The sequence below is a fragment of the Diplotaxodon limnothrissa genome, linkage group LG6 (genome assembly GCF_057381915.1).
Source record: "Diplotaxodon limnothrissa isolate DT_005_m linkage group LG6, D_limnothrissa_male_GT1.1, whole genome shotgun sequence".
Taxonomy (NCBI): Eukaryota; Metazoa; Chordata; class Actinopteri; order Cichliformes; family Cichlidae; genus Diplotaxodon; species Diplotaxodon limnothrissa.
Window position 1 is genome coordinate 7576429 of NC_140601.1, and position 14754 is coordinate 7591182.

At 38.3% G+C, this 14754-nt stretch overlaps 1 protein-coding gene across 1 annotated transcript in view; it reads right to left on the bottom strand.

Annotated features, from left to right (window-relative positions):
- Positions 1 to 13864, bottom strand: part of LOC146630050 (venom factor-like) — a 33835-nt gene extending 19971 nt beyond the window's left edge. The window contains exons 1-21 of the mRNA XM_085356759.1: positions 13732 to 13864; positions 13625 to 13642; positions 13471 to 13506; positions 12289 to 12327; positions 11787 to 11976; positions 10910 to 11075; positions 10587 to 10657; positions 10263 to 10354; positions 9785 to 9867; positions 9609 to 9696; positions 8598 to 8700; positions 7388 to 7502; positions 6397 to 6512; positions 6152 to 6295; positions 5778 to 5990; positions 4314 to 4517; positions 3851 to 4006; positions 3607 to 3736; positions 2828 to 2896; positions 2223 to 2498; positions 1276 to 1606 (exon numbers count right to left, since the gene is read on the bottom strand). Coding sequence (XP_085212885.1) covers positions 1276 to 1606; positions 2223 to 2498; positions 2828 to 2896; positions 3607 to 3736; positions 3851 to 4006; positions 4314 to 4517; positions 5778 to 5990; positions 6152 to 6295; positions 6397 to 6512; positions 7388 to 7502; positions 8598 to 8700; positions 9609 to 9696; positions 9785 to 9867; positions 10263 to 10354; positions 10587 to 10657; positions 10910 to 11075; positions 11787 to 11976; positions 12289 to 12327; positions 13471 to 13506; positions 13625 to 13642; positions 13732 to 13811 — 2720 coding nt within the window. The 5' untranslated portion in view covers positions 13812 to 13864. The remainder of the gene's footprint in view (positions 1 to 1275; positions 1607 to 2222; positions 2499 to 2827; positions 2897 to 3606; positions 3737 to 3850; positions 4007 to 4313; positions 4518 to 5777; positions 5991 to 6151; positions 6296 to 6396; positions 6513 to 7387; positions 7503 to 8597; positions 8701 to 9608; positions 9697 to 9784; positions 9868 to 10262; positions 10355 to 10586; positions 10658 to 10909; positions 11076 to 11786; positions 11977 to 12288; positions 12328 to 13470; positions 13507 to 13624; positions 13643 to 13731) is intronic.
- Between the last annotated feature and the right edge of the window lie 890 nt (positions 13865 to 14754).

The window sequence follows — 14754 nt, forward strand, 5'->3', positions numbered from 1 at the left end:
TTCTTTTATCAGACAGACAGATTGAGAGAAATCAGTGAGCGATGATCCTAATTAGTCCATTAATCTGTGGATGTTGACAGAAGGACAGCATTTCAAGCCAAGTCTTGTAAACTTTTCAAATACTGCGGACATTTAAGTGTTGCAGCAACACGTGTTTAAAAGTCTATTAGTTCAGTTCGATTTGATTTACTGTATCACACCAAAACACAACAGTATTCGCCTCAAGGACCTTTATATTGTGAGGTGCAATAAAAGTCTTTAAAGGTCAATGGATATGAAATACTGTGTTCCTGCTAACCCACAGAAACGCTGGTTTACTGTCTATTTTTATCAGTGACGATGAATCATGATATTTTACAAACCGAGTTACACACTGCTAGTAGAGTGTACACCGCAGTCAAATCAACCCACTGAACTTGAGTTCAGTTTTTTCCCACTGGAGCCCACATGATATTAAAGCATCTGTAACTAATACTTTCAGTTTACCTGTTTCCTCCACCATGCTTTCACACTGTGATAAATTTGGTTTAATATGAATTACATGCAAGTGGGAACAATCACAAAGGCTACACTAAGGGCGGATATTTGCATTATTGTGATGCAGTAACTGTGGATTTGCCTAGAGCTGATACTGATCCGTGTTTGTCTCTGTGCTTGATTTTTAAGATTTCATTCAGGTGGTTTATCACTAAAGAAAAAGCTGTTACCAGTGTCCATGATGAAGGGGTGAGAAGTAAGTGTAGGAGAGAAAGGCAGTATATGACGATGCTTTAAATATCGGACTAGTGGAAAGTTAAAAGTATTAATGAACAGAGATGGGCAGTAACACATTACAAGTAACACGTTGCTTTTTTCAAAGAACGAGTAAAGTAAGGGATTACTATTGCAAAAAAGTAATTAGATTCCTATTACTTTCCGGTAAGCACGCTGCGTTATGGTTACTAAAACGTCATTGTGTTTGTGAGTATGTCTCATGACAATGACATGAGTACGTGCAACAACTGTGGCAGCAACAGACGTGTGTAGATCAACATGCAGCGTTTAAAGCTTGGAGGTACTGACATTACTTTTAGTTTGATTCCGTAAAAAGTGGCAAAAACATTAACGTCTGCTGCACACTATTTTCAAGTAATTTGACCAACATTGTTTATGACTCAAGTACTCAACAGTGGTTTAATTGCATGTCCCGCTTTGCAGCTGAAACAACCAAGTTACTAACTAACCAATCAGACTTGTCTTCATTAGATGTAACCTCTGGTCTAATCATTTACTCACCCGTCTCTGCTGTCTCTATCTGCCTGATTGGGCAGGTTAACATCCATCCACATCCAAGACTCATAGAACTTGGAACGCAGATATACGTCAGCCTCATCTGTATACTCTTCTTCCTCTTCGCCTTCCTCGATGATCTCTTTTGCAATTGAACTAAGCACATCATATTCGTCCTCTGCTTTCCTCGCATAATTCTCAAGGTACACTTCACGCCCAATTGGTCCAGGCTGGCCGGGAAATGAACGCAATACTTCAGTTTCAGGTGGTCCAGGTAGTCCAGGTAGTCCAGGTCGTCCTTGTAGTCCAGGTTGTCCAGGTGAAGGATATCTCCAGTCTGTAATATTTGAATATATTCACACAGTTATGCACATAGTGTTTTAGACAACACCCAGCAGATTGTTAATCAAACAATCAAGATGTGATTAAAGTATAAGCGTTTAGCTTTTACTGGTGTTGACTACATCCATAGTTATTATTGGAGAAATTAGTGAAATGTTTTTTTGTTTCTTTTTTTTACATAATAAATAAAATGTTTCTGTAGAACATGAGGTGCTCTTAAACTCCAAAAATCTATTGGCGATCTCAGTAGATGGAGCAGGAGATGCCTTCTGCCCTGATCAGAGAGTTTCAGTGCTGTGAGTAAAAGAGGACAAAATGCCGCAACTGGCGCTCCACAGGAAAACAGTAAATGTCAAGCAGACTGTTTTCCTAAGAAGCAGCTCCCAGTAAGCTAGCAGAGGTCAATGTCCTTAAACTGATTTGAGAGGACCCAAAGTTTTAGATTTGTGCCAAATCTAGAAATGTCTTTAAATAATAATATGAACTATTTTTGATTAACTATTTTATTGTTATACTGCTAAATTTTAAATTAAATGTAAAAAGCTTTGACATATCAAGCTAAAATCAAAGATATGAATGCCAAATTGATGAGAAAGAAGTATAGAAATTACTGAAGTTCTCTTGCGAGAGATGTATTCTCCGATGTGGCATAATAATGTGAGCAGCAGTGGTGGTGGGAACAGGTGTTGTAGTGGGTGATGGTGTCGTAGGAATCTCTGTATTAAACGGCTGGTCCCTCAATGTGGCGCAGCAATAGCGGAACGCCCGGATGCACTCCCATCCCTCAGTGATGTAGAGGGAGCGTCGTGTGCAAGAGTACGGCATCGGGATCTCCCGAAGGCCATCTTTACAGCAACGATACTGCAGCTTCTCCTTGTAGTGACTCTCTGGAGGCAGAGGGGTGGAAGAGAGGTAAGCAGCAGGGTCAGCACCAGTTGTATGATACTCTGTATTTTGCCATTTCTATGTTAATGAAATGCCAAATTCTAAATGTCTAAAAGTGCGTATAATAAAATTGTTGATAATGTTGCCCTGCATCTGCTGTTTAACCATAACATTTAATGAAATTCACCTTCTCTTAACTTAATTATTTATTTGATGCCATAAATTTCACACTAATGTTACAAGGTGGAAAAGCATAGAAAGCAGAGTTAAACTGCAGGCACAATTTATACGAGCTAATCTCAGCTGACTAAAAAAAACAGACAGCACTCACCCAGCTGTGCTTTACGTCGCAGCAGTTCAGCAGAGCGCCGCCTTCTGGCATTGCCTGGACACTGCATGGCTGGGGGAAGAAGAGTAGAATAACACTATTAATCTTTGTATACATAATCAGGGTTTAAGGTGGGATTTGTGAAGTGTTGAGACATCTGGCATGGTGGTGTAACACAGGGAGAAGAATAAGATGCGCAACTGCACTGAGGTTTACTGCTTTGTATGGGTTTAATTCAATTCATCAAGACATATAAGGGGACAGATTGGCTTAAATATAAACGGATGCCTGCTACACTTAATGTAAAAAACTGAAACTACTTGCCAGTTATACCCTAATTTCAAAACAACTGTGACATTGTTTAAAATAAACATAAAAATGCAATGATTTGCATTTTTCATTGTGAATAAAATATGGGTTTATGTGATTTCCAAATCATTGCACTGAATTTTTATGTACATTTAGCTAAATGTCCAAGTTTTTATGGGACCGGATTTGTATAAATCTTAGTTTTAAGTCAGTTTTAGTATACTAACTTTTAGCTAAACCCATGCCTAATAGAAAGCACTGTAATATACAGCACTGTAATAGACAGCACTGTAATAGACAGCACTGTAATATACACCATGATGGCCCAAGTGATGAGCAGATTGTAGAAGAAATGGCCTTAGTAGATGTAGAAAGGTCTGATTTGCGGCAGAAACATGGTCTTCAGCTGCTATAAAGGTAAAGAGGGACTAAAAAGTTTAAACTTTCCACAGATGCTCCATGCTGATAGATACCTTTCCTATTTGGGGTTTGAAAGCCACGGCTGGAGGAGAAAAGCAGTCCTGCATCTTGAAATACCCCATTGGCATCTCGGCCTCCCCCTCGTGTGCAACCAATATCACCGTGCTCGACCACATCCCAAATCTGAGCAGAGGGTTCCATTAACAAAAGGTGAAAGGACTTCTGCATTGCAATTGTCTTTTTCAGTCTATTATCAATATTATAAAACAGAAATTTTCCAAATCCAAAAAAGCACACCTTCTTTTGCGTAAGTCTGTCCCTGCTGAGAAGATACACAGCGTTGTCCACGGCCACCAGGCTGACCTTTGCCCCCGGGTCACCTCTTATCTTAAAGCGAAACATCTTCCCAGGAAGGTAGTCTCTGGGTGCGCCGTCCACTGGCCCCACTGTGAGCTATAGCAGAGAATGAAAGCAAAAAAACCCAAAAACACACAAACAGAACCATAAAAGACTAAAGAAAAGAAAAAAAAAACTTTTGTTTGTTGGTTTTCTTGTTATCAGAAACATTTAAGAATGCAATAAAATCATAATTTAAGACTAGTTTAATAATGGTTAATGAACACACCCGGAGTAACTGGGGGTTCAGTGTCACGCCCAAGGATACTCTGACACGCAGACTGAAGGTGGCAGGGTTTAACCACCAACCCTCCAGCTGGTAAACACTGTACCTTCTGAGTGAGTGAGAGAGCTGAGGACTCACCCCTCCTCCAAGACAGGAATCCACCACATCTATCCAGAGGGAGTCGGACACCACCTCCTCTGTGTCCATCCAGGGAATAGTGTAATACGCCACAATACGAAACGATGGCATCATGTCTGGTGTTACCATCAGCCCGATGCTGGTGACCAGCTGACCAGTTATATCCATGCGCCCGGCTTGTATGATTTTTCCTTTACTGAGAATCTGAGAATCACACACACACACACACACATATATTTAGTGTATCGAGGAAGTATTCAAAGTGCTTCACTTTTCACTTTTATTTTGTCGTGTTATTTTAAAATGGATTACATTTATTTTTCACCTTAAACTTCTAAACACAACACTCTATTATTAAAAGATGAAAATATATATATATAAAACGTATACAAAGGTAATTCCAGCCTTCGCCATGCCATTTAGAATTGAGCTCAAGTGCATCCTGATTACACTCATCATCCGACAGATTGTCCTGTTGTAAATTTCTTAGATTTTTGCATATTTATCACACTTTTTTATTGCCTCTATCAGTTTGAATAGGGTTACAAAACCATTTCTAAGGCATTACGACTCCAGTGAACCACAATGAGAGCCATTATCCGTAAATGGATAAAACTTGAAACAGTAAAGAACCTTCCCAGGAGTGGTTGGCCTCAACAACTCAGCATCAACGGCTCATCTGTGAGGTTACAAACAAAGCTAGAACAACATATAAAGAACTGCAGGTCTCACTTACTTCAGTCATATTCAGTGTTGATTCATCAATAAGAAACACACTGAACGATAATGGCATCCATGGGACAGTTCAAATGAGAAAACTACTGCTGACCAAAAAGAACACAAAGGTTCATCTCACATTTGGATTCACAAGACAAAATGTGAGTGCTGTTGCATCTGGTATAAAGCTAGCACAGCATCAAACAGTCATGGTGGTAGTGTGATGGTCTGGGCCTGCTTTGCTGCTTCAGGACCTGGATGACTTGATGGAGCCATGAATTATACAAGACTTTCCTGAAGGAAAATGTCTGACCATCAGTTTATTTCCTGAAGCTCACGAGCACTTGGGTTTTGCAAAAGGACTATAATATGAAACAGATGAAGTCCACCCCCAAAGACTCAAAAAAAAAGAGGTTTTGGAATGGCTTCATCAAAGTACGACCTTGCCATTCATGCTTGAAAGCGGAAGAAGACGGCTGTAGTGATATATTTTTTCTTGATAGATAGATAGATAGATAGATAGATAGATAGATAGATAGATAGATAGATAGATAGATAGATAGATAGATAGATAGATAGATAGATAGATAGATAGATAGATAGATAGATAGATAGATAGATAGATAGATAGATAGATATTTGTATTTGCTTTATCTTTGACTGTGTGTTTTATTTTTTATTTTTGTGGACAGCTGATTGTCCCACATTCTTTTTTATGTTCACGTGTATTAGAACATGTCAGCTCACCAGGTAGGTGATAAATTTGATGAATCCTCTGAACGACTCATCTGCAGGACTGACTGTGAGCTTCACGGACAGTCTTTCTCCTAAAGACACTGTGGTAGTTCCTGTGGAGACATGCAGGTAGTTCTTTTCATGGTCATGGGTGCTGTAGGAATAAACAGTGAACTGCTGCTTTGCCTGCTGCTCTGGTCTCAAGCCATCCTGTGCTGTTTCAGCCTGCAAAAGAGGAACAAACAAGTAGAAAAGAAAAAAGTATTAAACTAAGACCAATACCTGTAGCTAGAAATGTAACTAACTTATTAGCCTTCATGACTTTAAAAAAAAAAAATAGATCACACACACAGGTAGAATCAGTGAGGTAGAACAGTCATACTAACAATGATGGTTTGTGGTTGATCATTCTTGGGCATGTTGATGGCAGCTCTGGTGGTTCCGGAGGGCACGAATAATGGGGTGTCCAGCAAGTTCAGCTTAACCAGGACGTTACGAGCCATGGAACCATCATGGTGGCTCACCTGAATCTGGAAAAGATTGCTCTATCTTTTTAGATGCTCACTACAATATTTATTTGAACTTTAATAATTAATTCAAATAGAATGAAAATGCAGAGAATGACCCTTACTGTGAAGTCAAAAGGCAGGCCTGGCTTGAAGTACTTTGGTATGTTTTGGAACAATAAGACGTAGGGAGATTCCACAATTTTAATGCCAGACTTCTCGGCCTCAACCAGATCACTTCCTGTAATGATCATCAAACAATCCAAAAAATATATATATATAAATAACCACTGACGTAATTAATGTTGTGAACAGAGAATCTAGCCTGCATCAGACTAGTGACATGTCCAGGGTGTACCCCACCTCTCACTCTATGATAGCTGGTTCTAGCCCCCCTACGCCCCTGATAAGAATTAGTAAAAGAGAAAGGATAGATGCATGGTGGAACACAGAATCAAAAGGTTCTTGGAGAAAAGAGTTCTGTGCAGTGTGGAGGTGCACTAAAGGTGAACCATTTCATGTCCATTTTCAGTTATTGTTGCTTGAGCTGTTAGTTACTACTGCAGCAGATAAACAGGATTTTGCTTTTCAGCATTTTAACTGTTTCCCCCCAGCAGCAGCAACATGACCTACATTTCCAAATAATATGATACTAAAGAGAGTCAAAGGTTTTGATTACTTTGGTTTATCCAGAATGCTAAAGGGCATGTTGATACAATTCAGAGCGTAAGTTGCGTCAGTTTGGAGTTTCACAGCAGACATTATTGATCCTGGCGAGCAGTGGTTAATTACAACACACCGGAGAGTTTGATCTTACTAGGCTATCAGAAAAAGAGCAAGGCAAAGTTGACAAGCTGATCATCAACTAATGTGAGTAGATAAAGCAGTTACAAAGCCAACTTAACACCATGTCCAAAATTCTGAGTTAGTTGCATTAGAAAGCACACGAAATTAATCTGCTCATTTACAGCACATTTTATCGTTGTGTTAGATTTGCAGGATTTTAAATGTGCTTATTTTATTTTATTTTTTTTATTTATTGTTTTATTTATTTGTGGTTCAAAATGTTGACTTTCTTTAGTTTGTCTGAAATTCTGGCTCACACTTCATGTTTACCTGTCTTGGTGAGCACAGAGGCCTTGACATACACAGAGTTCCCGATCAAAGATCGAATGTTGGGGTAAGCACTTTTGATCTCCTCCATGCTCAGTGTAACAGTTCCACCATCAAGCTGCATGAAGAGAAACAGTCATGACAACACATTTAGCAGCTATAAAGGCCATTTAGCCTACCCAGTATGTAAAATTATTAATATAAACTCTTGGCTCAAGCACCTCTTTACAGCCACTATGCTTTATGAAGACATTTGGCAAGGATGCTTCATCAGCAAGCTATTGTCTGTACACAGAGTACGCAAACTTCATACATCAAAGAAATATTTGAAATTTAGTTGAAGCAAAGACTTTGGTGGTTTCTTTGTTTGTTTGGGGGGGGTTATAAGAACTTTTTTAAGTTCTTATAAATTACTATTTTTGTTCTCCAGCTGCACTCACACCGTATGTTTGAGTCCCATGGCTCTCATCAACTTCCTTTTTAAAACTACTTGCAACTATTTTGCATATAGATAAAAATGACTTAAGCATTGCGGTTTATGGAATAAGCCGGTATGGTCTGAGTCACCCAGCCCTAGTGACCAGTATGTGACCCCACTGAGTTGTCTGCAAATACTTCCCATTTGCTTTCTGAGTCGTAGTAAAACTTGTAAAAGTGCAACACAAACCAAAGACAGAGAATGCTATCTTGAGAGCAGAAGTTGTGTCTTCCAGTTAGCATTACTCTGTTCAGAGTTTCACTACTGCTAGGTGAGTAGGTTTTTGCAGGTGAGCTATTGTCTTTCACATGACCTGCAAGCAACCAAAGCAGTCACACAGAGATTTTTCAAATAGCAGGCCCAGGGGTCACTGGCTGGTCTCCAGGCCCATGTTACTGGGGCTTTAACAACTGATTTCACAGTGAATGCCACCAACCACTCACACCTGATTAAAGCATAGATATGTTATCCTTGCAACAGGTGGTTGCCAGATATGATGCTGCAGGCCTGTGTGACTAAGGCCTAAGTGTTATTAACAGAAGTAGCTGCTAACAGTGTCTCTTTTTGTCACCTTTTTTTTTTTACTGTCCCAGTATGGTTGTTTAACACCAGAGCTAAACAAAAATAATAGATAAGTAAAAGGAAGCAAATAAGCACATTAATTTTGACATAGATCTGAAATACAGAGGCCAAAATCTACAGCCATAGTAATGTAAACGTTTAGAGTAAACTTACATCTGACACCTGCTTCACTGAAGGTAATCTTATCATTTCTTTATTGAGCTTGACTCCAAACACAACATAAGCTGTCCCCTGGACTGGCTCTCCATACAGGTACCTGAAACACAGTCCTCAAAACAGTTATCCACCAGTCAATGGTGTGTTTATAATACCTATCTAACAGTTCCCAAGCCAAATGAAGCCAACACAGAAAATGCAGTTGCTCTAATGACCTCTTGGACAGACAGTAAAAAACATGGACGTAACGTCTGGGTCAGAAAAACTAAGGCATTGCAGATGAGCCTTAAATATGTATTTTGAAGCCCCAACGTGCTGCTTCAGAGAAAATACAAAGTCCAGAAAATGATGACCATGAATGTTCTTATGGCTAAGAATGTCATTACATTTGTATTTTTAAATTCTAGAGTCTGTTTACAGGGTAGGACATCATTTCTAAGGAAGAGTTTAGAAGAGTTTATACTCAACTCAGCCCAAGATTAAATAAAATAACCTAAAATTCATTGTGATGGAAATAACATTTCATCATTATCATCATCATTTATTTATATAGCACTTTAAAACACACCTGGTAGACCAAAATGCTGTACAATACAAATATAAATATAATAATAGAAAGCAGAAACCAGACATAGCAATAAAATTAATAAAAATGTCAGTTATCCACAGAGTTAAAAGCCAGGGAATAAAAATAGGTTTTTAATAAGGACTTAAAAACTGGAACTGATGAAGCCTGTCTAATATGGAGAGGAAGGTTATTCCAAAGCATCGGCGCTGCGACAGACAACGCTTGGTCTCCTCTAAGTTTCAGCCGTGACTTTGGGACCGAAAGCAACAACTGCTCAGCTGTCCGAAGGGAACGAGTGGGGACACGGGGCTTCAACAAGTCAGACAAATAAACAGGTTTCAATAGCATTGAAAGGCTAGGATTTAGTTAGAGACTAAATATGACCAAAGGATGTCACAAGTAAGAGAGTTTGTTGGTGTGTTTAAGTGTAATAAACAAACCTGGCTGAGATTTCTACTACCAGTTCACTGTCATCCAAGCTAAGGAAGGTCTTCTTGGGTGTTAAGGTAACATTGAAGGCAGGAAGCACTAAAAAAGAAACATTACAATGAATGTGACATTCAGAAAACACAGGGAAAGATATTATTCATTTGATTAGCATAATAACTCCACCTACCATATTTCTTCACCTGAAACTGAGAGGTGAAAGTGTTCTCCTCCCAGTGGTCAAACCTTGCTTTAATAATCCATGTTCCTTCACTATAAGACATAAATGTTGCTCAACACCCAACGCACTGTTCATCCCAACAATGTAAAGGTCAAATAAAATGTCTTTGCTTTTGTTCTTCTCTTTCCTAACTGAGATTCTAACATTCTGCCATGTTGTTCGTCTTGCTGACTCGCTGCACATATTAAGCAGCAAACAGGTACTCTGTGTGCCACCCAGTCAGCATTTGTAAGATACTCTAAAATCTAAACTGGTGCAGGTGGTGGCCTAAAGTAACCATGTGCATGAGATAAAATCATACTGGAATGATGACTTCCTAAAAATTTGATAAGACGACTTAGAAGCCAAGAATCTATCAAACATCTGTGTTAAACTTTCACACAGCTTGTAATATAACGAAATAGTTACCAAATGAGTCGATACTTACTTGACGTATTCAGAGAGTGGAAATGTTTCTGAAAAGATCCCATCAACAGCCCTGGTCCTGGAGACCTGTTTAACCACCACACCATCTGGATTCTATAACACAGAAACTACGTCAGCATTTGAGCTGATACATTCAGTACATGACAGGGTTATCACCAAAATACTGCCAGAATCCAGTTTCTACAAAAGCTACCAAGTTATGTAGCTACAGGACAATCCCTCTTGTACTGTCACATGGATGGTTTTAACATCTTTTGGCACAACCATTTTATATTTCAGCATTCACAAAAAAAATTTTTATATTAGCAATCAATGGTTTGTTCACCTCAATATCTATTTCGATGGAGTTGTTGAAGGCCCTAAAGGTTGGAGAAGACACAAAGGCTCGAAGTCGAACTGGAGACGAAAGGAAAAGAAAGTGGACATTTCTTTTAAATCAGTCAAACAAAATTATTATTCATGATCTTTGCTACTGGAAACGTTTTAGCAACCACTATCACTATCATCTCAAAATAGTCCTTAACAAATACGCTATTTAAGATTCAACCTGAAAACTATCTCGTCTAGTCATGTTATAGTTGTTTTAATTGTTCGCATCTTTATTTTGAAGTTTTCTTTGAAGTTTTAATGAATATCCTCTGTTCTCACCGGTATCTCCTGGGTTGTAGATGGGTTTGTCTGTCTGGATAAAGATGTACCCAGAGTGAAAGGTTACCATCAATAGCCTCTTCTCAACGTGGAAACCTCCAAAGGTCACTTTCAAATTCACCAATTTCTTCTTCTTTTCTTCGCGATTCAGTAAATCAGAGGAAAGCTGCGATGAGATGTGATTGTGATATAGAAGACAGTTACTCTCAAAAGCTGCTCTCAGTCAGTGAATTTTATCAGTATTTTATTTCTAATTTCTTTCATTCACTTTGACTTTAGCATTTATTTCAATTTGAAACAGTTTGGATTACATTCTGTCAACCAGAATGTCAAAGATGATTTTGCTCAGGATCCATTACAGTTGACAGGTTACTACAATGTGTGAAGTACAGAAAGACAGTTATGTTGGCACTGGTTGCCTGTACGGCACAAGGTAGTGAGAACCTAAATTAACTGAGAAGTCAAGGAAGTTCACAAACATTCATATCCAAGACAAGCTGTACAAATTAATCTCGTTCCACAACAAACTGACTCTCAGGGGGACAAATTCTTGGGAATTTTAGGAGGGGCAACGTCTTACCATCGCATTAGCTCACTGGTGCTTTGACTGGATGAGCTAACAATAAATAAATATGAGCGAAGGCGGCTGCATGCAACAATGAGAATGACTTCTTTTTATTTTAAGAAAAAACAATCAACATCTAAGATTTTGCACTTCTCCTTTTGTAACTGTTTGAGGCTATTTAGTGAACATCATATCACAAATAGTTCACACATTTTTCAGATGTAGGTTAGTAGCTTCCGATAAATGACACTTGTGCACGTATCCTCTGTTTGAGTTGAATGGGTAACCTTAAATATGAGCTTGCTGAGTCACCTGTATAGGCTTGAGGGTGCTGAATCCATTTGCCTGATTTAGTGTGACTGAGTCCTGTAATAACGTGACAGCCTCGTTGAAGTTCTGGATCACGATGGAGACAGCAATGGGGTCAGACACACTATCAGCCTGTAAGTAGATGTTCTCATCGCTGTCTGTCCTCAGCACATCTGGAGCCAGCAGAACGAACCTGGAGGAGAGCAACAAAACATGGATTTCAGTAATACTACTGTCACCAGTGGTTCAGTCTTTATTGTGGCTACTGCAGCACCACTGTTATACAATTTCAGCACTCCTATGTTACTCTGGTGAACAATTCTAGCAAAAAACCAATTTCATTTTGAACCGACAAGCCAAAGCATGAAATATGAATATCTAACAGAGTAATAAAATTTAAAAAAAAAAACAAAAACAAATAAAGATAGAACACACTTTGGTAAACATAATATACAATTTGGTTTGACTGATGTATTAAGAGAAGGCATTTGGTGAGCATCTGTACCTTGGTGAAGGATTAATTGTTTTCTGTGGTTTTTCTTTCCTACAAATGAAGAGGAAACGTATTAATTTCAGTCATCACATAGTGCTGCTAACTGAGACTCGGATAAAACATATTTTGCACATATAACAATGTACGGCTCATGACACTGCATTTTTCTATTCATCTTCAGTGTGGGAACATTTACTTATGTAATACCAAGTACCATATTTGTTGCATGAGATTTTGTGAGATTTTGAGACGTCTGCATCAGCAGCGGGATTTTTTTCTTAAATAAAAAACCTAATTAAAAATGAATTGTACAAAATTCATTTTAAGAAATAAGATAAGATAAGATAAGATAAGATAAGATAAGATAAGATAAGATAAACCTTTATTAGTCCCACAGGTGGGAAATTGTTTGGTCACGGCAGAAAGTACAAGTTTAAGATCAGTAAAAGTTAAGAAAAGCACAATAGAATAGGATAAGAAAAAATAGAATAACACACTATACAACAAGAATAAAATACTTTATACAATAGAATAAAGTGCTCTACAAAATAGAATAAAATTCTATTCATTGTAGTAGGAAAAACTGTACTTGGTAATATTGCAAATCAGTTACAATTGTGTATGGGATGTGTGTGTGTGTGTGTGTGTGTCAGCACATGTGCTCATCTGCAGAAACCATGTTATAAATAAACTGCACAAAACATATGCCACATGCAGCAAATATGATACAAATTTAAACTGATATACAGTATTTCATTTCTTCTTCTTCTTTAAATGTCACCAGGTTCAATAAACTCTTTTCAAACAATGCAAATTTTTGGCAATTATTTCAGACTGGCTTAACAGGGTTACAATTAAAACGGAGAGGGGATAATGACATGCAAGTTGCAATAACAAATGTAAAAAACAAATGAATAAGAAACAGCATGCCTTAATGATATTTTTAAAAGGGACATAAGAAATTCTCAATCATTATAGCAGAAAAGGCCACACAAAACCATGATGAGAATATGTTTGATAAGGAAATGAGAGCAAATATCCAAAGATTGAGGGTAATAAATATGAATTGATATTTTAAAATACATGTTAAAGAAAAACAGTGAATCAACACATCTTAATTTCTTAACTTATTCCTTTTTTTAGTTTATGCATATTTTGCTTTCTGTTAGGCCGAATCCATCAAAGGTTACTTACTCATGAAGATGCCAGTATCGGTCAATTGGTACAAATCTGGGGATGAGATTCAAAAACAATAACTGAAGCTACCAGAGGCTTAACCTTGTCTGTACTATATGATTCTTGCTCACAGACCTCCTGTGTAAGCATGTTTGTGCACACACATACATACCTGTCCCTCCATGGATGCCTGTAAAGATCACAGCACGATTATTATACAAAACCTCAAAGATGTAATGTCCAACACACAGCAGGTACTGAGTAAGTAAAGCCTCTTACCTCCTAGAATGGTCAAATTGTCCATTTGAGTTGCAGAAAAGTACAAGGAATAAAATGTTGTGTAGCTTCAGTCGAACCATAACGATTGTCTTGGAGTTTCTGTGGACTATGGCTACCAGTCAGTCACCTAATTTGAGAGACCCAAAAACTACTGTAGTCAATAGAAAGGGGAGGGATGTAGCTGCTGATCAATAAAACAAACTATAGACTTGTTTGGCAAAGAATGATGGGGAGGTCTTAACCAGGGCAAAGGGTCATTTTGTTTTTAGTTCACTTATTTTACTTACTAACATGACGAATGAAGCTCAGCTGGAAGTTGCAGTAGCACAAACCGTGCATTTCATTGTCAACTGAATGTGCACGCAGCAGTCATGTGGTAATGAAGAAAATGTGTAAAGTTGTTGTATTATTTGTGACTGACACAGCACTGGCTTGGCTTTCTTGTTATCTGTGTCTGTTTTTTTCAAGCAACTGGTGGGTGGACCTGACCCAGTTTCAGATGTTGGCCCCATTGGGATCACCCATTTAAGCTGCATGCAGATGTCACATATCAACTCCTATCAGGTTTAAACTCAATGAAGAACCCAAATCACAGGCTCATCTGGTGGGCTTTCTTTCAGTCTGACAATTTGGACATTCAGCATATCAAAGATAATGTCATGGCAGATGCTTTGTCCCGTGTCCCTCAGGCATTTGTCACAGCTGTATCATTAATATGCTTTGTACTAGTTCCTCTTCAGTATTCCTTCCTCTGCTAGGATCCAAGACAGCTGAGTCTGGAGATGGAAGCGGTTTGAGCATATATCAACATGCTTGGCAGTGAGATTGATTATGAATAAAAAATCTGTAAAATGCATATGTTACATGTGTTAGGTTTATTTATAATGTCAATACAGGGAGTGCAGAATTATTAGGCAAATGAGTATTTTGTCCACATCATCCTCTCCATGCATGTTGTCTTACTCCAAGCTGTATAGGCTCGAAAGCCTACTACCAATTAAGCATATTAGTGTGATGTGCATC